The 22,293-nt window shown below is 47.0% G+C and overlaps 2 protein-coding genes across 2 annotated transcripts in view; one reads left to right on the forward strand and one right to left on the reverse strand.

Moving 5' to 3' along the window:
- Window positions 1-260: 260 nt before the first annotated feature.
- DHX36 (DEAH-box helicase 36) lies at window positions 261-16,062 on the forward strand. Its single transcript, XM_059855897.1, has 25 exons — window positions 261-485; window positions 679-800; window positions 1,701-1,902; window positions 2,556-2,594; window positions 3,730-3,900; window positions 4,381-4,460; window positions 5,326-5,400; window positions 5,531-5,697; window positions 6,260-6,341; window positions 6,794-6,934; window positions 7,431-7,533; window positions 7,828-7,915; window positions 8,785-8,840; window positions 8,951-9,015; window positions 9,497-9,640; window positions 10,125-10,242; window positions 10,855-10,953; window positions 11,525-11,698; window positions 11,989-12,075; window positions 12,723-12,806; window positions 12,906-13,005; window positions 13,090-13,180; window positions 13,570-13,690; window positions 14,271-14,423; window positions 15,021-16,062. Exons 1-25 carry the CDS (start codon window positions 276-278, stop codon window positions 15,204-15,206), a joined length of 2,958 nt encoding a protein of 985 aa, XP_059711880.1. The 5' UTR covers window positions 261-275; the 3' UTR covers window positions 15,207-16,062.
- Window positions 16,063-18,101: 2,039 nt separating this feature from the next.
- The window catches only part of ARHGEF26 (Rho guanine nucleotide exchange factor 26), a 28,153-nt gene continuing 23,961 nt past the window's right edge, over window positions 18,102-22,293 (reverse strand). The window contains exons 11-14 of the mRNA XM_059855898.1: window positions 21,988-22,203; window positions 20,662-20,729; window positions 20,363-20,467; window positions 18,102-19,606 (exon numbers count right to left, since the gene is read on the reverse strand). Of these exons, the coding sequence (XP_059711881.1) occupies window positions 19,464-19,606; window positions 20,363-20,467; window positions 20,662-20,729; window positions 21,988-22,203 (532 nt within the window). The 3' untranslated portion in view covers window positions 18,102-19,463. The remainder of the gene's footprint in view (window positions 19,607-20,362; window positions 20,468-20,661; window positions 20,730-21,987; window positions 22,204-22,293) is intronic.

A 22,293-nucleotide genomic window follows, 5' to 3' on the forward strand; every position in this document is an offset into this window, starting at 1 on the left:
AAATTCCCCATTCTGCAACACACCGGCCGGTCGGGGCGGGCCAAGGGGAGGACCCCAACCCGGGGTCTGGCGGGTGGGTTCGGTCGGGCCGGGACCCCAACCCGGGGTCTGGCGGGTGGGTGAGGTCGGGCCGGGACTCGAACCCGGGTCCCGTGCGCTGCGGGGCAGCGGGCGGGCGGGCGGAAGCGCGGCGGCGGATGAGGCGGGCGGTGCCGGCGGATGAGGCGGGGCCGCGCCGGGCCGGGCCGGGCTGAGCCGCGCCGGCACCCGCGGCCATGAGCTACGAGCAGCGCCGTGACTGGGGCCGCGGTCGCGGCCGGGGCCGGGGCCGTGGCGGCGATGGCGGCGCCGCCGCTGCCGCCTCCCCTGCGGCGGGCGGGCCCGGCGGGCGGGGACGGCACCCCGGCCACCTGAAGGGCCGCGAGATCGGGCTGTGGTACGCCCGCAGGCAGGGCCAGAAGAACCGGGACGCCGACCGGCAGCAGGTGAGGGACGCGGGGACGCGTTCTGGGGCGGGGGCCTGTGCCTCTGCGTGTGGGCAGAAGCGGAGGTGTGTGGTCGTGCCCGGGCCGTGTGAGGGCTGGTGCTCGGCTCCGCGCTGATGGAGGCTCTGCTTTCGGGCCGTGTGAGGGCTGGTGCTCGGCTCCGCGCTGATGGAGGCTCTGCTTTCTGCCCTAGAGAGCTGTGGTGCGCATGGACGAGCGCAGGGAAGAGCAAATCGTGCAGCTGCTGAATTCTGTCCAGACTAAAAACGACAAAGAGCAAGAAGCCATGTCCTGGTGGTCCGGGGATGAAGAAGGGTAAAGAAATATAATTATCAGTTCTTTTATTTATTTTGAATTGCACAAACTTTCCATAAGCTGGCAGGAAGATGTGTCAGAAGTGATTGACCTTTATTGAGTGTAGTGGTTCAACTGGTTCAAATATCCTCCAGTTTCTCCGCATGTATTGTCACACTGAAATGGTTGTAGTCATTGCTGTAAAACTCTTTCATTATTGCTGAGTTTGGCGTGTTAAATTTCTGCTTAAACTCATAAAACTTCTAACTCATCTCAAGACCTACTACAGTGGATACATGGGACTTTTCAGCCCTCTTGGCCTCTGGAATTACTCTTCCAGAGGTGGCTTTTGGCTTCTGTTTTCAGTTATTGTGCAGTCTTGGAACAGGGTCTGTTGTGGAGTCGTTAAGGATTTGCAGGAATAGCTGGAAGCAGGCTGGTGTGCTGAATGAGGGGATTGGGGCTCCATTTGGCTGAGGGATGCAGTTATGGGGCACTGGATCACACAGTAATTCTCTGATGATGTTTTGTTGCTTTGGGGCTTTGTTTGGTACCGAAGAACGTGTTCTTTCTTAGATCCTGATGTCAGGTTTTTGGTGGTTGGTAGTTTGAGACGTTATTTGGTTTAATGATTTTCACTGTAGTGACAGACCCAGAGCAGCTGGGGCTGCCCCTGGATCCCTGGCAGTGCCCAGGGCCAGGCTGGACACTGGGGCTGGAGCAGCCTGGGACACTGGGAGGTGTCCCTGCCATGGCTGGGGTGGCACTGGGTAGGCTCTGAGGTTCTTCCAACCCACACCATTCCATGATTCTCTGTTCCCATGGTCTGCTGGTTCATTAACTGCTGGATGTAATTACCTGCACTCTTCATGTGGCCGGGCACAGCTGGGGGAATCTGAAGTGCTTGTTCTGTGATTCCAGCCCTGCTCCAGAACAGCCTGCCAAAGTGAAACCAGATGCTGAGAAAGCTCCTGTAAGACAGACACCAGCCTGGGAAAAAACATCCCTGGATTTGGATGTGGAATTTCTCTGTGAAAAAACCGAGCAGGATGCTGATTTAGATGAGCAACTTAAAGAAGACTTAATGAAGAAGAGATCTGATCCCAGATATATTGAAATGCAGGTACTTTTCCCTGTGTTAAGTTGAAAACTTTTCATTGGATTTTTTTTTAATTAAGCTAACCTCAAAATGTAGTATCTTGTAATTTACTAGGAAGTTGTCATGACGTTACTTTTGCTAAAAATTATCTTTAGAATTCATAAAATTCATACCTATTGATAGAACAGTGATTAAAATGGGAAGTTACAAATTTCAGAAACAGTTAGAATCTGACATGTTGTTTTATTGGGTGGGTTTCTCTTTCTTTTTTATGGATTGTGTCCCTGTAGTTATGTCTGAAACTGAGAGCACAACACTGGGCTCTGAAGAAATGGCCTCTTGAAAACAGAGGTTTTGTTTTGAACAGCCACATAGAGAAAATTGTCCTTCCCTGAGCACCAGTTCTCTCTTCCATACCAGGCCCTGCTCTTGCCCCTGTATAATGTACTGAACTGTTGGGCTGAAATAATTTATCTAAATTGAACAAAACTGAAACAACACATGGAATTAAAGTTATTTCCCACAGGCCTGTGTTTATACAAGTGTTGCTGTGCAGTTTGTCATTATTTTGCAGTTTAGCCCAAACTAAAGGGTGAAATCTAATCGAGGTGAAATCTGTTCTGTTGCTTCAGTGCTGAAAAGGTGTTTGAAGAGAAACATTTTTTCTTTTTCCCCAGAGGTTCCGAGAGAAGCTCCCCTCATACGGGATGAGAGAGGTGAGTGTGTATTGAGAGAGATTCTGTGGTGCAGTGCTCCACAGCAGGGGAGAGCACCTGTGCCTGTGCCTGGCAGCAATCCTTGGTGGCCCTCAGCAGGGGGAGAGGCCTCCCAAGTTCTGACCCTGGGGCTGATTCCTTTCCAGACAGTAGCTGGGGCTCACTGATTGTGATGTGGGGCTCAGTACAGCATTCTCATGGGAGTGTAACTGGGAATATCATGGGAATACATGGCTGTTACATACTTTTAATAATAGGTCTTCTTTTTCTGCCAGTTAAACTTCCAGAAGGTTCCTGGTTACACAGATTGTTGTGCTTTCTTCTGTGTATAAAATTGTGCCCTTTGTTGAACAACTAGCCAGTTTAGAATTGAATATAATGCCAATTAAGCCTTTTTAGCTTTAACCACAGACTTACTGGCTGCACTGCTGGCCCTCAGTGCCATTAGTTTCCCAGTCACAGGATAAGGTCAGTGACAGTAGGGGCTGTCATTAATTGATGTTAATTCTTAGGCTGATATCCCCTGTATGCAGTAGAAATTGAGTATTCTGATATGTTTGCTTTTGCAGGCTCAGTGGGTGGTTAGTGAGCTCCTTCCTACAGTCCCTCTATTTGCCATAATGTCCTTGCTGTTAGCATTTGTTTCTTAAAATAGTCATGCTCCCCTTAACAGTCCTTGGGGTGGGGAGGACGAGGCTGGGAAACTCTTCCAGTTGGTGCAAGAAATGTTAAAACATTGTGCTGAAAACCTTTAGTTTGTGCAGGCTTGGAGTCCAACAGGGCAAACTCTTGTGTTCAGCCTTCAAAGATCTACAGGAGCCAAGTAGGAAGCAAAAAGGTTAAAAATGTGTTTCAGGCTTTCATTTTAGTTCTTCCACGTTGCTTTCATACAGGATCTAAAGTATTTAAAGCTAGTGTTGAGGGTGGGCATGATTTAAACCCTACGCATGGGAAGAAATGGCTTCTGTGAGATTTAACTTCAACTTCTTTGGTAGTATTACAGCAAGCAGCCAAGCATTTCTTCAGCTGTTGATACTTGGCTCAGAGTTCATCCCGCAGGAGCAGAGAATTCTCAAAACCCTCTCCAGTGTGTTTGCAGCAGCAGCAGCAATGGTTGTGTCTTTGTGCGGGCCAGGAGCTGGTGAAGCTGATCAACAGCCACCGCGTGACGGTGATCAGCGGCGAGACGGGCTGCGGGAAGACCACGCAGGTGACACAGTTCATCCTGGACGACCACATCGAGCGGGGCCTGGGCTCCACCTGCAGGATCGTGTGCACACAGCCCCGCAGGATCAGCGCCATCTCCGTGAGTGCCCCTGCCCAGGCTGCTGCAGATAACAGCGCTGGCAACCTGCACTAGCTGGGTGTTCGCAAGGTTTGGTGTCCGTGGAGCTCTCCCACTGCAGCCTCCTTCTTCCCTGCCTTTAGTCACGGGTTATATCTGTGGTTTTAATGGATTTGGGCAGTGCAAATGCCCATTAAGATAAAAACTAATGTTGTGTCAGGCCCTCTAGAGGTGTGTTAATGAGCAGGAAAGAATCTAGCTTTCAAATGCTCAGTAGTTACTCTCCTTGAGAGTTCAGTGTCAGGTGGCCAAGCTCTGAAAGGGGAACCTGCTGCTAGTGCCCTGTGTTCCTCGAGAGTCTTGTCCCTGGGTTGCTGCTCTCAGGGGAGGAGAAAATGTGCTCTTCAGGGCATTTCTTTATTTACAGACCTCTCAGTACCAGGTGTTCTGCTGGTGAGCAGCTCAGTCACAGATCAGCCTGATTTTCTTTGTCCCCCTCAGGTGGCTGAGAGAGTGGCTGCTGAGAGGGCAGAGGGCTGTGGCAATGGCAGGAGCACGGGGTACCAGATCCGCCTGCAGAGGTGAGCAGCTCCATGGCAAGGGACTCTTGTTATCCAAAGGGGACAATTTGAAAAGTTCTAAAAAGAAAGAACTCTTTTCCTGCTGGGATTTTCCCCTGAAGGAATTCCTGCGGGGAAGGAATGAGACTTTTGAATTTTAGGAAAAGGTTTGAGTGCATTTACTGTGTTTTATGCCCCATGTGACAGTGACTGCTCTAAGTTAGGCTTTGTCTAATAAGTCCTGTTTTCAGCTCTTGTAAAAGGTTCTGCTGTGGGCAGAAATAAAACTGATGTCCCCAGTCAATGAATTTCAAGGAAAAGTGAAAATGCTAAAGGAGAGAATGCTCCAAACCATATTTCTGTGGAAAGCTGTGCATTTGCTGCACATGTTTATGGACTAATTCTCTGGGACCATGTAATAGGTGCAGTGACAGAAGCTTGCAGAGCAAAAGCTTTTACATTTGTAGTTGGCTATAATTAAAAAATCAGAAGTGGTACCAGCGCATAAGGGAACTCTTTTGTTGAAGTAAAACTGCTGGTGAGAGAGGAGAGCTGAGCCCTCCCAGCATTTTAATTGGGGTTCATAGAATCTCTCTGCTCTTACTCTTTGCTCCCAGTGCTGTGCATGTGAGTGCCCTCTGTGCTGAGCCTGGAGAGCTGCAGGAGATGGCAAAGGGTGCCTGGGAAGTCAGGGCCTCTCCCTGCTCCGTTCCCCAGCCACAAAAGTGATGCAACAGTGGCCTAATTCCTTGTGCTGTGAGTGAGGGAGGCAGTGAGGCACAATCTGCATCATGTCTGCAATGGCACCTGCAGCTGGGGTTTAAGGTTTTAGAGCATTTTGTTAAATACAGAGGAAACTGAGGAGTTCTTCTTGTGTCTCTTTCAGTCGCTTGCCAAGGAAACAAGGTTCAATTTTGTACTGTACCACAGGAATTGTCCTGCAGTGGCTCCAGTCAGATAAGTAAGAGCTCCTGTTTAATGAGACACTGAGTGCAATTATGGAATGAGTCCTGAGCTGTTCCAAACAGTCATGGCTCTGCTTTTTCTTTTTTCTAAAAGCAAAAGTTTAACTTCTTCCCCTTCTATTTCAGGCACTTGTCCAGCATCAGTCATGTAGTTCTTGATGAAATTCATGAAAGAAATCTTCAATCAGATGTTTTAATGAGCATTATTAAAGATCTTCTGAATGTTCGGCTGGATCTGAAAGTCATACTGATGAGTGCTACTTTAAATGCAGAGAAGTTTTCCGAGTACTTTGGTAGGTGAAATGCTTCCTAGAAATGTTCTTCTTAAGTAATTTAGGCTTCTGCAGTATAGTGCAGTTCTTGAATTATAGAATTGATTTGTATCAAAAGAGGAAATTACTTCAGTTTCACAAATACCTGCCAGCTGCTGGAGATGCAGTTTCTCTCAGTTTTATCTCCTTGCAACCTGATATTGCTTCTGGTTTTGCTTTTCAGACACATTATGGAAACAGAATCCACAGAATTTTTTCCTAGTAAATATTTACCATGTTTTAGCATTCTTGCTGTGAGGGGGCAAGCAGATTGAACTTTGAGTTGTTCAGTCTGACAGCTTTTTCCAGTAGCTGGATATATCCAGTTGAATATCCTGGTGTGCAGAATACTGCCTGCTGCCTGTCCTTTTTTTATTCAGCAGCCTTGTTTGGGGGTGAATTCACCATCTTCCCTGACAATTGGAAATGTCCTGTAGACATGGCAGCTATATTGCAGAACTAGTGAGGAGTGTTTATTGCTTCTGTTCTTTCAGTGCAGTATTTCGTCAGCAGTTTTAAAACTGAGTTCTGCCTCCCTCCACAGACCATTGCCCAATGATTCACATCCCTGGGTTCACTTTCCCAGTGGTGGAATATCTGCTGGAAGATGTCATTGAGAAGTTGAGGCAAGTGTTTTTTCTGAACATCATTTCAGAGAGTATTGGGGGAGGCTTAGCTTAGTGTATGTATGCTCAAAGATTAACTTGGCATAAAGAAGAGTTGCCTGTATTTTTCAACAGGAAACCTCCTAAGGGGTGCCCTGTACAGCAATTACAGGTGGCACACAGTTACCTGGGAATATTGGCTTGAGGGGGAGAACAGTTTCTCTGTTGCTGTGGTGAATTTTCAGGTCTCTAAATCAAGCTAGTCTTTCTTGCTGTTCACTTTTTTTACTACATGTTCTCATACTTACTAGGGTTGGTCCCTGCTTTTGTAAGATTTCTGTCAGAAGAAGCTGAAGATTTTTACACATGATTTAGCTAAAGCACAGCATATTGTCCATGGTTTGGAAAACTGTGCAGCTGCTCTAAATTCCCTTAGTTTCAAATGGAATTGTGTTTGCTCCTGCTGTGTAAAGGTACACCCCGGAGAAGACGGACCGCCGGCTGCACTGGAGGAGGGGCTTCATGCAGGGCCACATGAGCAGGCCAGAGAAGGAGGAGAAGGAAGAGATCTACAGGCAGCAGTGGCCAGGCTACCTAAGGCAGCTGCAGGGCAGGTTGGGCCCAAATTTCTCTTCTGCTTTTGGTTTTCAGGCAGCTCTGAAGTGACAGCCATAAATTAGTGCTGTATTGTGTTGCTGGGCTTTAGTAACAGTGGAGTAGTGGCTGCTGTGAAAAATGGTGATGGAATTGTCTGTACAGTTGGCTGGCAACTAGTGAAATGCTGTAGAGACAGCAGGATTAGCTCCCTTTGCCTCTGAGTTGTTGAAGTTAAATTTCAGTTCATTACCTAAGTACAAATTGTCAGTCCCTGGCTCATCAATGAGAAGGAGAGGTCGTGCAAGTGCTTCAAAACAGTTCAGTCCTGACATGGTAATTCTACAGCTGTTCTGAACTGACAATCCCACTGAACTAAATGTGGAGAGCACTTTGGAAGTGCAGGAATTGCTCAAAGAACTGAGCTGATTGCAGGTGGGTTCATGGCTGGGTGGCTCACTCAGAGCCAGGCAGCAGGAGCCCTGGCTTTGCATGTCTGTGCTTTCCCTGCTGCAGGTATTCAGCAAGTACAATCAGTGCCCTGGAAATGATGGATGATGACAAGGTGGACCTGGACCTTGTAGCAGCACTGATCAGACACATTGTGCTGGAAGAGGAGGTACAGTGGGACTGAGCTGGGGGCAGTGCCAGAGCTGGAATGGCTTTGGCTGGTCACACAGAAAGAAGAGAAATTTTTGTTTGCTCTTCTGAGTAATTGAACAGTTTTGAACTGCTGTTATGTTCAGATAAATACATGGAGGTAGCTCTTTTATAGAAAAAACCCCTTGACAGACTGTACCAGGCTGGGTCAGTGAGGTTTCAGATCTCACAGGCCCACCATATGAGCTAGCTCTCTCTGCAGTGTGTGATGCCTTCTGACCTCTCTTCCCTTCACTGCCTCTTTTCCCCATAGGATGGTGCAATTCTGGTGTTTCTGCCAGGCTGGGATAACATCAGCACTTTGCATGAGCTCTTGATGTCTCAAGTCATGTTTAAGTCAGGTAAAACCCAAACTCTCTCTCTGGGACTTCTGGCAGTGGCACTGGGGGCAGACTCCTTTTGCATGGGGTTGCTGCAGTTGGGCTGGATTCATTTTTTCTCTCGTCTCCTCTCCAAAGTGTTCAGCAGTTTTCGTGTGTCTGCTATCCTTTCCTCTGCTAACAGCAACTCATTTTTCTCAGTGTGGGAGTGACAATCTGAAAAACAACCTGACCTGCATCTTCTTCCTCTTGTGCTTTCCTGCAGCTGGGAGAACTTCCATCGGAAACTAAACTCCATTCTGTGTCTGCTTCCTCTGTGCTTCATCCTTGAGCAGCTTCCCCTGCTTTGCTGATAGTTCCCTTAAGTCCTGTTCATTTGAGAGTTTCTTACAACTCTCAAGTACTCTGTGCCTGTCTGACACACCTTAACTTGTCCTTTTGCATCTCTCACATTTCCATCTCACCTGTCTTAGCTGGCTCTTGGCTGTTCAGATGGTGACTTGCAGTGTGGTTGTGTACATTCCACAGATACAGAATTCCAGTTCATTGAAAGATTGAGTGTCAGTTTGTGTATTAAACTTGGCCCATTATTTAATATTTAATATTCAGATTTTAAAAAGGAAGTCTGAATTACTATACATAACTTATTACCATACATAACTTAATGTATTGTCTTAACTCATCATGTTATAGCATCATAAAAAAGGCCTTTATACCTTTTTACTTTAGAATTTGCTGTTATGATACAAATACCTGTGATGTCAGAGCAAGAAGCAGTAGCCTGACTTGCAGCCTATTTTCTCTGTTCTGCATAGTTGATTTAATAGATTTTCCTGTAAAATTGGAAGTTTGTGCTTACACCGTATCTTTTACTGATTTTTAACTTTCAGACAGGTTTATTATCATCCCTTTGCATTCACTGATGCCTACTGTGAACCAGACTCAGGTATGCTTCTCTTTTATTGCAATATTTCACAACTTCAAAAAAAAAAAAAAAAAAAAAGAAGCCCATGTTTGGTTTTGGCAAAGACATAAATGGGCCCTGGATAATTACAGGTGTTCAAGAAGACCCCGCCAGGAGTGAGGAAAATTGTGATTGCAACCAACATTGCAGAAACCAGGTAAGTGCCTGGCTGCCCAGAGCCAGGAAAGCTATGTGTTTAACAAGAGAAGTGGAAGTGATAATTTAAAGTATAGACCAGTGTGGGGTTCCCAAAAATACGTTTGTGTTTGTGCCATTAATTTGGAAATATTTATAGACTAAACAGAGTTTTCCTACAATTGTTTTAAACAATTCAACCAACTATGTTGTTTTGAACAGTTAAACTACAGGAATGCTAAACAATTCCTCGAATGGTTTGTACAGGATAATTTGAGCTGCCTGTCCTCTGTTCAGAATCCAAGTGGGGATTTCTGCCAGACCAAGGAGAATAAATCAGCTCTTTCTCGAACTGTTCAGTAACATAGTTCTTAATGAAATTCCAAAGACAGATTTTTTTAATTGCTGACTTTGGGAGGGAATAAAGAGAGGCCAAACCCAGTCCTAGGTCACACTTGCAAAGATGAAAAGTTGCCTTTTTTTCCCCTCTTTTTTTTCAACAGCATCACAATTGATGACGTCGTGTTCGTTATAGATGGGGGGAAGATAAAGGAGACTCACTTTGACACGCAGAACAACATCAGCACCATGGCAGCAGAGTGGGTCAGCAAAGCCAATGCCAAGCAGAGGAAGGGTCGAGCAGGAAGGTGGGAGCAGTGGGGTGCTTAGGGAAGTTTGGGGATGTTGAGTTTCCAGCAGGGCTGAAGGTTCTTTATTATTTGCATGTGCTGGCCCTGCTGGCTCCTGTTCCTGGGCAGGGAATGATTTCCTTGCCTTCCTGGGAAGCTGAATCGACCTGTGCTGTGTTTAACTCCAGAGTTTCCCTCCTACAGAAGAATGTCCTGCATTTTGTAATTTTTGTCACTGCCCTCACACCTGATTTATGAGGCTGATACAGTAAAGTGGAAACAGTGTAAAAATGATTTCTGTGTTCTCCATGCCTCTTTCCTGCTGATGGGTCTGCAGTAGACTGAAGTGGCTTTTACAATTGAATACACTTCAGCTCTAATTCCTTGTGGAGTTTTGGGAAGCTCTTTGTACGAAACAGAACCATAATGTCACAGTTTCATTGGTCAAAAGCCCCCAACAAATGACCAAACCCATAAGAATAGTTTCTTTAAATCATGGCAGGGTTCAGCCAGGCCACTGTTACCATCTGTACAACGGGCTGCGTGCCAGCCTGCTGGATGATTATCAGTTACCAGAGATCCTGAGGACACCCTTGGAAGAGCTCTGCTTACAAATCAAGGTAAAGGCAGGAGTCTTCAAATATATTTATTATCTACTTTTCCATTGGGATAAGTGGTTGAGAGAATAAGTTAATGCAGCTGTTCAGCCAAAATTCTGTTACACCAGAAATGCTGTGTATTTAGCCAATAATTGCAGCAACTTTTGTAAATGCACACTTGTGTCTGGGTGCATCAAACCCAGGGGAAACAGAATTGTCTGGTATCAATAAAGGGTGATGTCCACTAACAAAAATATGGGCTGTGCTGTCCCCCAAATATCACATATCATTCAATCAGAGAAGCTTCAGTGAGAACGTCAGTGAGTCAATTTATATGATCTCTTAAAAGAATTTTACTACCAAGTAGTTTTAGAACTGGTGTGAATTTCCTTTTTGGCAGTTTGCATGGAATTCCTCAGGAAAGCAGAAGGATTGCCATGTGTATGTGAACTGAATGAAGAATAGATCCTTCTGCTGCAAATTCCATCACTAGTACATTTTTTTGTCCTTAGTTCTTAACCAAAGAAATTCTAACTGGGGCTGTGAATTACTCACACTATTTCAATGGCTGTGGTTACTGCTAACCAGTTTTAGACAACCATCTTTCTCCAGCTGCTGTGATTTTTCTTTCAGATCCTGAGGCTTGGTGGAATTGCCTATTTTCTGAGCAAGCTGATGGACCCCCCATCTCGTGATGCTGTGATGCTGGCCATAAATCACCTCATGGAGCTGGTAAAGCTCTGCTTTGTCTGTTCAGAGCCGTGGTTCTGTGGGTGTCACCAGGCAGGTGTGACTGCTCAGCTCTGGCCACTGCAGCCCCTTACCCTTTGTGCAGGGCCTTGATGGACCCTCACTGCACAGAGGGGACATTCCACACCATCCATGATGCTTAGGGGCCCTGCAGAGTGCTTCTGAGGGACTTTGTAAATGACTCCAAAGAGACACATGACCCTGCACTTCAGCTCCCTGCAGGTGTTGATGTGACTCTCTCCTCTGTAGCCCTGCTGCCTCCCTGCCTTCTGTTGCAGGTGGGTCAGTGAGGAGTTGGAGACAAATAAGGCACGTGGGAGAAGCACCTTGTGTCATTGTTCCCTTGGCTGCTGAGGAAGGAGAGGGTCTTGGCACGTTTGTTCTGCTGCCTCCTTGCTCTGGTGATATTTGTACAAATGAGTTGTAGCCATAGACAGAAACATCTGGTTTGGATGTCAGTGGGTGATACCCGTGTACCAGTGGCTTTCCCAAGGAAATCCTCCCCCTTTCACATGGTGTGTTTGTTCTTTCCTTTCTGCCCTTGTCCTGGCAGAATGCTCTGGACAGGCAGGAGGAGCTGACTCCCCTGGGTGTGCACCTGGCCCGGCTGCCCGTGGAGCCCCACATTGGGAAGATGATCCTGTTTGGAGCCTTGTTCTGCTGCCTGGACCCCGTGCTGACCATTGCAGCCAGCCTCAGCTTCAAGGACCCTTTTGTCATCCCTCTGGTAAAGTCTCACAGATGACCATTACCTGTGGGAATTTCAGAATCCCAGGAGGATGCTGGGACTCAGTGAGGTGTTATAGCTTAAGAGCACTTTCATTAATGTCGTGGTAATTACATTTTCACTAGTGACATTGCCTTTGCATACTATGAATTACCATTTTTCCTGTGTACTGTTTGAACAAACACTAATTTTCATGTGTTACATGCAAAGTACTGCTGTTCAGGTGTACCTGAATTTGCAGAAGAGAACTGTCATGTCAGTCTAGGTATTATGTAGGTTCTGATTTTTAGGGCAAAGAGAAAATCGCAGATGCAAGAAGAAAGGAGCTGTCAAAGAACTCAAAAAGCGACCATCTGACTGTGGTGAATGCCTTCACTGTAAGCATGTTTTCATGTGTTTTTTTTCTTCTAGAATTTTAATTTGAGTAATATTAATGATCCTAAGGAAAAAGCTGATCAGCTTATGCTCTGTAGGCTTTCTTCTTGTTTGGCTTCTACAGAAACATAAAGCCAAACTGACTTTCACCCTTTAGTGTTACATAATCTTGGTTCCAGGCTCAGTAACCTGACTTCTGGTGATCAAGTCTGAAAAAGAAAACATAGTGTTATAGTTACCTTGTTGAAGTTGTTCACTCTTGTCCTTCTGACCTCTACAAGAGGCTGAAGCCAACTTCAGAAGTGTTGGACATTGTGCTGTACTGTGTTATGGTGAGGAGAGGAGGAAATCAACGGCCTGGGAAATGCAGTTACTGCCCAGAACTTTAACTTTGTTCATTCCAACAAAGGGTGGGTGCCCTGGCAAGCACACCCAGCTATCCCTGCCCACCAGGGAAACAGGAAGGCTGTGATTGAGCACATTGTGAAGTTGTGCTTTTCTGCACTGTGGAGTGTGCACATAGACAGGGAGATCAAAGGAGTTCCTTTCTCCCTGGTAGGGAACATGTCACTGGACCTCCAGTTTTGGCTGTCCTTAAGTTTGTAGTGTTCACTTACAGACACCTTACAACTCTGGTTTTCATTCCTAGGGCTGGGAGGAGGCTCGGAGTTGTGGTTTCAGGAATGAGAAGGACTATTGCTGGGAATATTTCCTGTCCTCAAATACCATGCAGGTAACAGCATCCAGCCAGGGTCAGACAGGATCCTGTGTGTGAGGAAGAGGAGGAGCCTTTGGCACAGCATCATTCTCTGCAATCTGTGTTGTTTCCTAGATGCTGCATAACATGAAAGGGCAGTTTGCTGAGCATCTCCTTGCAGCTGGATTTGTGAATAGCAGAAACCCCAAGGATCCCAAATCCAACACCAACTCAGGTACCCCGGAGGGAAGGGGAGAATTTACCCCAGCTGAAATCTCTGCTTGCAGAGGTGCCTCACTTGCTTTGCTGTCTCCTGCAGGTAATGAGAAGCTGCTCAAAGCAGTCATCTGTGCTGGCCTCTATCCCAAAGTGGCAAAGATCCGGCCCAGCTTCAGCAAAAAGAGAAAAATGTGAGGGTTTGCTTGAAAGTTGGTTTGTATTCAAGGTGTTTTCTGCATGGCATAATTTGGCAAGGGGCAGCAGTGGCTTGAGTGCATGAATGAATCTCACTTTGGAGTTTGAGTCATGGTTGTGCATTACTTCCTCTGAGAAGGGTGGGATTGTTGATTTCTTAGCATCTGGATCCCTGCTAACACCTGAAATAACTTGTGTGACCTTCTCATGCCATGCATAATGTCACAGCATCTCAGCAGCACTGCTCTAAAGGGGTTCTACAGCAGCAGGTCAAACACTGCCACTTCTGGTTATTTGGGAAAAGGGACCCCAGGGATGCTGGTCTGTTGATTTATCACTTCTTGTATTATCAGACTTTTTTTTTGTGGTTTTTTTTTCTTTGAAGGGTGAAAGTTTGCACCAAGACAGATGGATCAGTTAATATCCATCCCAAATCAGTGAACGTGGAGGAGACAGAGTTCCATTATAACTGGCTGGTGTACCATTTGAAGATGAGGACCAGCAGTGTGAGTCAGAGCTGTGCTTGTGGGGTTCATTTGTTGTATTATCCCCTCCTGAATGAGGCTGGGTCAGGGTTCAGGGGGGATGTGAACAGCCTTTGTTCTGGGGCCATCCTGTCCTGGGCCATTCCTTGTACACACCATCAGATTATTTCCTTTTGATACTGGGATATTGTACCACAAATAATGAACTTCTCTGGTACAGTTCTTGGGGCTTTTTTGAGGATTTGGGGTTTTTAAGGTCTGGCAGTAACAGGTGTAAATTCTTTTAGTTTTTTGGGGTTTTTTTTCATTTCAATACAGTCTTAATACTTCTCAATATGCTGATGTCTTTTCCTCTCATTGTTATGGAGCATCTGGTTTGATTTCACCACTGTGTGAAAGACTGAAAGACTTGGGACCATTTTTGCCCTTGTGCAATCTGATTTCATGTAACTTTTTTTGAACTGAGTTGCTTCGTGCATTTCTTCAGAATTTGTGAGTAACTGAGCAAGGATATTCTGGAAATCTGTAGGAGTCTCATTAAGGATTACTGGTGGCACTGGAGATACTTTGAGGGTGACCAGACAATTCTGTTGTTGTGCAGATTTACCTGTATGATTGTACAGAGGTGTCTCCATACTGCCTCTTGTTCTTTGGAGGGGATATATCCATTCAGAAGGATAAGGACCAAGACACCATCGCTGTGGATGAGTGGATTGTTTTCCAGTCTCCAGAAAAAATAGCAAACTTGGTCAAGGTAACTGTTTCAAAATTACGTGGAAGGCTCAGTGCTTAGGGATCTCTGGGTTTGATGTTCCTGTGGGCCTATTGATTTATCACTCAGGGAGATGATGTTTGAAATGCACTCCCAGCAAGCAGTTCTTACACCAAGTAAGCAAAAGAGATCTAATTATTTAATTTTGCACAGATGCTGTGGGATGACTTGGTCAGTACAATAGATATCCACACGGATATGGAAACAGGAGAGTGGGGCTCCTCAGTTAACAGGAGTGGGTTCCACAGAACTGTTTAGCATTAGATCCCAGAAGTCATACCTGACTCTTTTTAAAAAAATCTTATTTTTTATTTTAAACCAGTCTTTTTAATCCTGAGGTAATTAGCTAAGTGCTGAGTGGGCTGTTAGAGGCATCACTTCCAGAGGTGGCCGTCTCTCATCAGAGACTGGGTTTTGAGAGACAGTGTTTGGTCCTGAAAATAGCAGTGTGGAAATGAACTGAGGGGAGAGGAGCAGGAGTAAAGCTCAGGAGAGCAGGGGGCCCGAGGCACTGGAACCTCTCTGCTCATGCTGCGTGTAGCTCTAACTACCCTCCTCTTTCCTTTTTCCTTCTTCCAGAAACTGAGAAAAGAACTTGATGATCTTCTACAAGAAAAAATAGAAAGCCCCCACCCCGTGGACTGGAACGATACCAAATGCAGGGACACAGCAGTGCTGACAGCCATCATAGACTTGATCACCACGCAGGAGAACGAGGCCGTCAGGAACTTCGCGCCGCGCTTCCAGGGCGAGCGCTACAGCTGACCCCCCCCTGCCAGCCCAGCACCTTCTCATAGCTGTCCTTTAGCTGGAGAACAACTTCTGTAGGGGAAGCTGGTGATTTCCTCATCCTGAGGAGCAGTTATCTGGAGCTAGTTGGCAGTGTGTGTATGTGCATGTGTTCTGTGCTCGGTGTGGCTTCAGGGACAGAAGGGCAGTTGTTGGATGCTGTAAGGTTCTTGTCCTGCTCTAGCTGTTTTCTTTGAGTTTTTTACCCATCAGGTAACAGATATTTAAAAACCCTGCTAAAATTCTGCTTAGTAATACCTAAACTGTTTTGGTTTTTTTTTTTTTTCTTTTAATGGAGTGTGGTGAGTAATTACACTTGCTGTGTTATTCCAGCTGTGCAGCAGTCTGCTCACCAGCACTTCCACAGAAGGTAATTACAGCTTAATTTAACTAAACTTGAAAACACTTGTTGAATTTGTACGGTGGAAGGAAACAATCTTCAGAAATTCTTCTCCTTTTCTGCATTTCATCCCATTCAATTAATCTTCCTTTGTTTTCTGTCCCCATCCATCATCACTACTGACTGAAACTGCAGAAAGCATGGTTAGATGGAAGTCATGTTGGGTTATGTGTTAAGGTTCCATTGCATTCGAGGGCTTTTTTTGTTTGTTTGTTCTTGTTTTGTATTTTTTTAAAAAGTTCATGTATGGGTTATAGTATTCCATTAAGAGTCTTTTATTGCAAGTCTTATTTCACCTGTTCTCAATGTTTTGAATGTTCTGTGTTGAATGATCTCCAGCTATGGAAGATTATTTGAATAACAACGTTTGTTAAGGATTTTGAGGTTTTTCCTTGAGAAAAAAAAGCCTGAAAATACAACTGTTCTCCCTTCTTTGGTGCTTTGTTGGTTTTTTTTTCTTTGCAAAAATGACCCTAATCATCAAGTTCAGGAGGATTTATGCTTTATTCTGAGGAAAGCAGAGCAGCTCAGGTGCACCTTACAAGTCGAAGGTGGTGGCTAGACTGTGCTTTCCACTGGGTTAACAAGGGATGGAGGGTGCCAAGCTCCTCATTGCCACTGCCAGCTGCACAAAACATCCTTAAAGCTCCCTCCCCAGCCCCAACTGCCTGTTCCACCCCCAGGTGTCCTAACTGAGGAGGCCGAGGAGGAGAATCACCCTGCCCCAGGGCTGGGGATGCTGGAGGGAGTCTGAGGAGGGGGAAGAGAGACCTGGGGGCCTGGCGCGTTCTCTGGGGGACGGCCACATCAGCTTATTGGGATGTTGAAGAGGTAATGCTGATAGAAAGTTTGAATCCTGGTTTTCAAACAGCCAGCTGGAGACAAAGAGTGGTCAGGGTCATGTATTTAATGAAGTCTGCTGCTGTCTTAGTTTCCAGCACCTTCTAGAAGTCTGGGTTATGGAATGTAGCAATTCTGCCTGAATGCAGTAAATTCTGCCTGACCTTAATGTTATCCCCAGTTTGCCTAAATGATGAAGTTTTGATACAGCCTTTGAAAATCATTTGCAGATCACAGCAGACAAAGCCTTGGAGTTCCTCAACCTTGGTGCCAGGATTTACTGTTTATTTCCAGCACTTGTGTTCTAGCCACTTGATTTGCCTACGTGTGTCATTTTAGAAACAAAATACACCTGGGAAACCCAAGAACTTTTGTGAATATTTTGTTGATCCAGGATTTGAGGTATGTGCCTGTGAGCATGATGCTGAGCAGATGGTGCATTCTGAGCATGTGTAGGGTGATTAAAGTTGTGCTTTTTTTACCTTCTTATTTTCAGCAAATTAGCTTTGCATGGTGGAAACAAATGTTCTCTTTGCTGTGGAAGTCACGAACAACTCTGTGGTACAGCATTTGTTAAAGGGCAGCAGATGCAGATGTTGTTTGTTATGTTGCAGGGCTGGCATACAGCAGCAGCAAAGAACAAGCACTGTTCTTAGGAGCTGTTCTTAGGAGCTGTTCTTAGGTGTGCAGTGACTGCAGAGGGTGGGGCCACGTTCAGCTCAGGTGGGCACTGATTTCTGAACAGGTGTCTCTGTGGAGCCACCAGGCACACGGAGCACTCTCACTTGGGGATTTCATTTGGGCACCTGAGAGCCTTTTACTGGCAGCTTGCTTCCTGATCAGGGAAGTTACAGGAGGAAGGGGACACACATTCCATGCCCTGCAGAAATGAGAGCTGATGGTACAGTAACAAACGTCTGTCACTGCTGGGCTTCTAATTAAAAAGGAGGTACTGGTGCCAAGCCCACCTCCAGTTGAAAAGGAGAGTGTGTCTGTGTGTGCTTGAAGTGCAGGGCTTGAGTTTTCAGATTATTTCCTTTGCAACAGCAGTGCTAGTAGAGAAGTCAGTGCTAAAAATGACTTTTTTTTTGGCTAATGAAAATAAGTGTGCAGTGGCTGAGCTCCCTGCCCTGGGCTCCAAGAACAGGAGGCTGGGGAGTTAACAGTTAAAGGTGAGTTTGGACTGGACACAAGGAAGTAGAGCTTCTCTGGGGGAATGCCCAGAGCCTGGAACAGGCCTTGGAGAGGTGGTGAGGGTGCTGAGAACACTCAGGAACAGGATTTAACACTGGCTCAGCCCTGAGGGGGTTGGACTGCACGGGGCTGCAGCTCCCCTCCAGCTGAACAGTGCCAAACTACAAGAAGCAGAGGGAGCTGACTCAGCATCTGACTTTTCCCATCTCCCTCCTAATGGTGTCTCAGCAATGAGATGCTGTCCCAGGCCACTGCTCCAAGTCCAACAGGTAAATGGCATCTCTGACAGATGAGGTAGGACACAAGATTGTGCTATTAATCTTTACAGAACATGAAAATCTAAAATGCTAATGTTTACTGAAGAGATTTCCTTTCTCTGACAAAAATGACATCATTATCAACTGGTGGCTTTATGGCATTTAAAACAAAATCAAAACTTTTTTTAGTAAGGATTTAAAAGCACTTTATTGATTGTTGTCCTATAAAATCACAGAAGTCTTTTAATTCCTGAAGAATTGTGTCCAACAATAGGAAAAATGAAAAATGTCTTTACAAAACATTACAGCATTTTTGGAAAAACTAGGTATGAAAAATATATACAGTGCATTAAAAAAATCTGAATAAAATTAATGCCTGGATTTATACATTCAGTTATGTGTTAAACATCCACACGTGTACAGTAAAATTCGTTAAAACAGTAGCAGTGTTTTTACTATGTTAAATAAGTCTTTGTTCAATTTACAGTTTCATTACTATTTTATCAGTCCACTTATAAATTAATTTGCAGGGCTGTATAACCACTGTCACACTGTTCAGGTGAGTATTTTTGTACAAAATTACTGCCTTGCTAATGTAGTTTAAATTATTAGAGCTACACATCTTTACAAACACTCAATTCACTCACCACTCAAATCAGCATCTTGCAGCATAAAAACCAGCAGAGGCTGGGGAAGGCAACAGGAAGAAAGCCTTGGTAGTACAAGTTGTCCCCTGTTTCTACACTGCTGAGGCAGCAGCTGGTCCTTAAAAAGGAGGGGTTTTCTCATCCACACTCACACCTCTCTCCAGCCACCTGCCCTGAACTCTGCTCAGCCACGAGGGCATGTGTTCCCAGAGCAGGGAGTGCAGTTCATGTTCTCCTCATCACCTGAGTGCTGTTCTGAAGCACTAAGGGAAGTGCAGGACCTCAGTCAACAGCTGAGGGAACCAGAAACAACCGCCCCTGCTGCCAGCAGTTACTGTGCAGTAAAATCCCTGTGCTAGGATGGAGCAGCAGCACCTGCTCTGCAGAGCCTGGTACCTTTTTCTGGCTTGCAGGAATCCTTTGCCCACAGCAGACCTTGGAGCAGTCTGAGCAGCCTCAGGGAGGTGCAGCTGCAGAGTCCTCACGAGGTGGTGCCAGCTCTGCCTGTGCCAGGCTGGGGCCAGCCCTGCACCTGCCCTGGAGAGGGAGGCCAGCCTTCACAGAGGGCAGAGCTGGCACTCGAGTTCAGGGGCCAGGGCTGCTGACACGAGGGCAAGTGTCCCGTGGCACAGGGTCTGGGGCTGCAGCTCCTCAGGAGCAGGACACCCAGACTGCTGGAAACAACTTCAGATGCTCAAAACCAGATGGAGCAAGGGCGTAAGGAGGCAGGAGCTGCAAGAGGGCCCAGGACAATGCTGCAAGGTGCTGCTGCTGGGGCCAGGGCTCAGCTCGGAGCGGTCAGAGCAGGGATCCTGAGTCTCCAGCATGCTGCTGGCTGGGCTGTGGCTCTGCTGTCCCCTGTCCCAGAGCAGCCCCAGCTGGGGTGAGGAGCAGGCTACACGTTGGTTTCCAGCCCCAGCAGGCGCCCCATGCGCTCCATGTTCTTGTCCAGGGTGGCCCTGCAGGTGATCTCCCTGGCACACTCCGAGGGGAACCAGCCCCTCTGGCCGTCCCGCAGGCGCTCCCCCTCGTACCAGCCTGCAGGAAGGGACAGCAGTGACACTCTGCACTGCCCCACCCCAGCTGGGGGCACCAGGGTGCGTTCTGCATTTGCCTTGACTGGCAATCAAGTACCAGTTCAGGACAGCTTTGGCAGATGTTTCTACCCCAGCCAGACTAGGTAAAAAATAGTATCTGCAAAGCATTGCACAATTTCCCTGTCTTTTTTGTCGTTCAAATATAGCTTGAAGTAATGCTATAGTACAGGGACAGAATCTCTGATTTCACAGGTAACTGAGCAACAGCAAGTTAGAATTTAGTCCCTCAAGTACTGACAGTGTCCTGCATCCCTGAGCCAGCACCTGGTGCTATCAGTGCAGTTGTGGGCAGGTCTGGGCAAGAACCACAGTGATCGTGGGATACTCGATCCTGTGTCAAAGCTCAGCCACCATCCTGTGCAGAGCTGCAGCAGGAAAGCCCAGGCCATGGCACGACAGACTGGGGCTGTTTCTCTTGGACAACCCTGGCACCCACTAGAATGTCTGAGCTCTGTAGTTTTAGACAAATTCAATTTCCTACTTGTGGACACCTCCCATGCCAAAACTGGCCAGCAGCCATGTTCTACAGCTGGTTACATCTGCTGCTTCCTTTAGAAACCTGAAGCCAAATGCTCACGTTTTCCTTGGAAGCTGAACTTTTACTCACTGCAGCCCTGTGCTAATAGGAAACAAGTTTTTATAGCTGGATCCCCTGCAGAGGTGACAAATGGTTACTGACAGCAAAGTCCTCACTCACCATCATTCACTTTTTGATAAACCAGAACGACATCAGCGACTTGCAGAGAGAGCTCATCGGCCTGCTTGGCTGTGTACGTTCTGATGGTCTCCACCTGGGCCAGTGCTGGGGAAGGACAGAGCCAGGCTCAGTTAAACCACTGCAGGGCAGGGCCTTCCATTACACCACGCCACCATTTATTTAAAGCATTTCCACTTTCCACCTTCCCCCATGCCTCAGGGCAGGGCAGCCCAGCCCAGCCCCAGGGAGGGCAGGGGCTGCCCTGCAGAGCACTCACGAGCCCAGCAGCTGTGACTTACTGGTCCTGTCCGTGTGCTGCCCGTCGCTGTCCTGGCCCAGCGCTCTGATCCAGCGGGCTCTGTCACTCCTGCAAAGCAGAACCCGTGTCCCAGCCATGCCCTGGCTAGTGGGCAGCTCTGAGGCTGCCCCTACCTCTTCCAGTGCCAGCATCTCTCCCTCCAGCACCTGTGCTAACCCCTGTGTATCACCAGCTCTGTGTATGCTCTGCCTTCCTCTCAGGGCGAGAGAAAGTTCTCACCTAACACTGGTGCTTTTCTCCTTAGGACCCACATGCCACAGGAGGTGCTGAAACACAATCAAACTGGGCTGGAAATCTTTGGATCAGAGAAAACATTTCAGTTTTACCTGCACAAAACTATTCCGAAGGCACGCTCAACTCTCTGAACTGTTTGGCCTTGAAAATTCCCTTCCCCTACTTATCAAAAGATAAGACTAGAAAAATAGGTAACTTAAAATACAGGAATTTTTTTCAGACTTTTGCTCTGAGTGATGATCAGCTGTACTGCTATTTATACTGCAAAGAGCACAGAACAAATCAATAATAAGTCTGCAGAACAAAATGTCTTTTCATACAAAGCCCAGACAACTAAAAATGTCCTGCATTTTTTCCCCAATAAAATTGCATTTCCAAACAAGTCTGAATCATCTCCTGCTTTCATAATGAGATCTTTAATAGAAAGCACTGATGATCTTCAGTTCCTTTCACAGTTATTCTAAACTCTGAAAGCCAACCTAAAACTATCGATTTTTCCAGGCAGGCACATGTCTGGAGCACTCCCTTTCATGTCTCTGTCCTGCCTCCAGCTTCCCCCAGAACAAAAGAACTCTTTCAGTGCTGGGAGGCTGTGTGGAAGTCGATGGCACGTGTACATCCCAGAGCAGGCACTGGCTGCTGCTGCTTTCTAAGGCAGGGCACTCCTCAGGGTGCCCCAGAGAGCAAGGAGCAGAGCTCCTCCTGCTCTAACCCTGCTCTGCTGCCACTGCTGCACCATCCAGCCATCAGCACCACCCCAGTGCCCTGCTCAGGGCCCAGAGCACTCTGCCTGTGCCTGGGGACACTCCTGTGCCACACCCTGCTGCTGGGACACCCACCGGGCAGCACTGACCCCTGGGTGAGGGACCCTGCACAGGAACCTGCCCGAGGCACAGCTACTCTCACCTCTGCAGGCAGGGTAATCGAGGCCTTACCCAGCAGTTTAAATTAATAAACCAGAATAAATAACAGAAACAAATAAATAAATAAATAAATACTACTTTGGGCAGGGCAGGAGGAGCTGCCCGTGGAGACAGCCAGGTGAAGAAATCCCTTTAGTGAGTGTACTCACTGCGTCTCTGCTCCCAGGAGCATCTCCACCCTGTCCCCGGCGTGGTTGCTGAGCAGCACGAGCCTGAAGAGGTGGGGTGCAGAGCTCCTGCCGGGGTGCAGCATCCCCGCCGCGCTCTTCCCGGGAGAGGAGCCGGGGCCGGGCTCCTCCCCGTCACAGGGCAGCACCAGCAGCTGCTCCCGCAGCGAGTGCTCCGTCACGTTGTAACTCTCCTCACTGCAGGGCACGGCAAGGTACAGAACTGCAGTTAGGGCTGAGACCCCCACTCGGTTTGTCTGGAAGCCACCACAGCCACAGACACAGCCA

Source organism: Haemorhous mexicanus, chromosome 10 (assembly GCF_027477595.1).
Source record: "Haemorhous mexicanus isolate bHaeMex1 chromosome 10, bHaeMex1.pri, whole genome shotgun sequence".
Classification (NCBI taxonomy): domain Eukaryota; kingdom Metazoa; phylum Chordata; class Aves; order Passeriformes; family Fringillidae; genus Haemorhous; species Haemorhous mexicanus.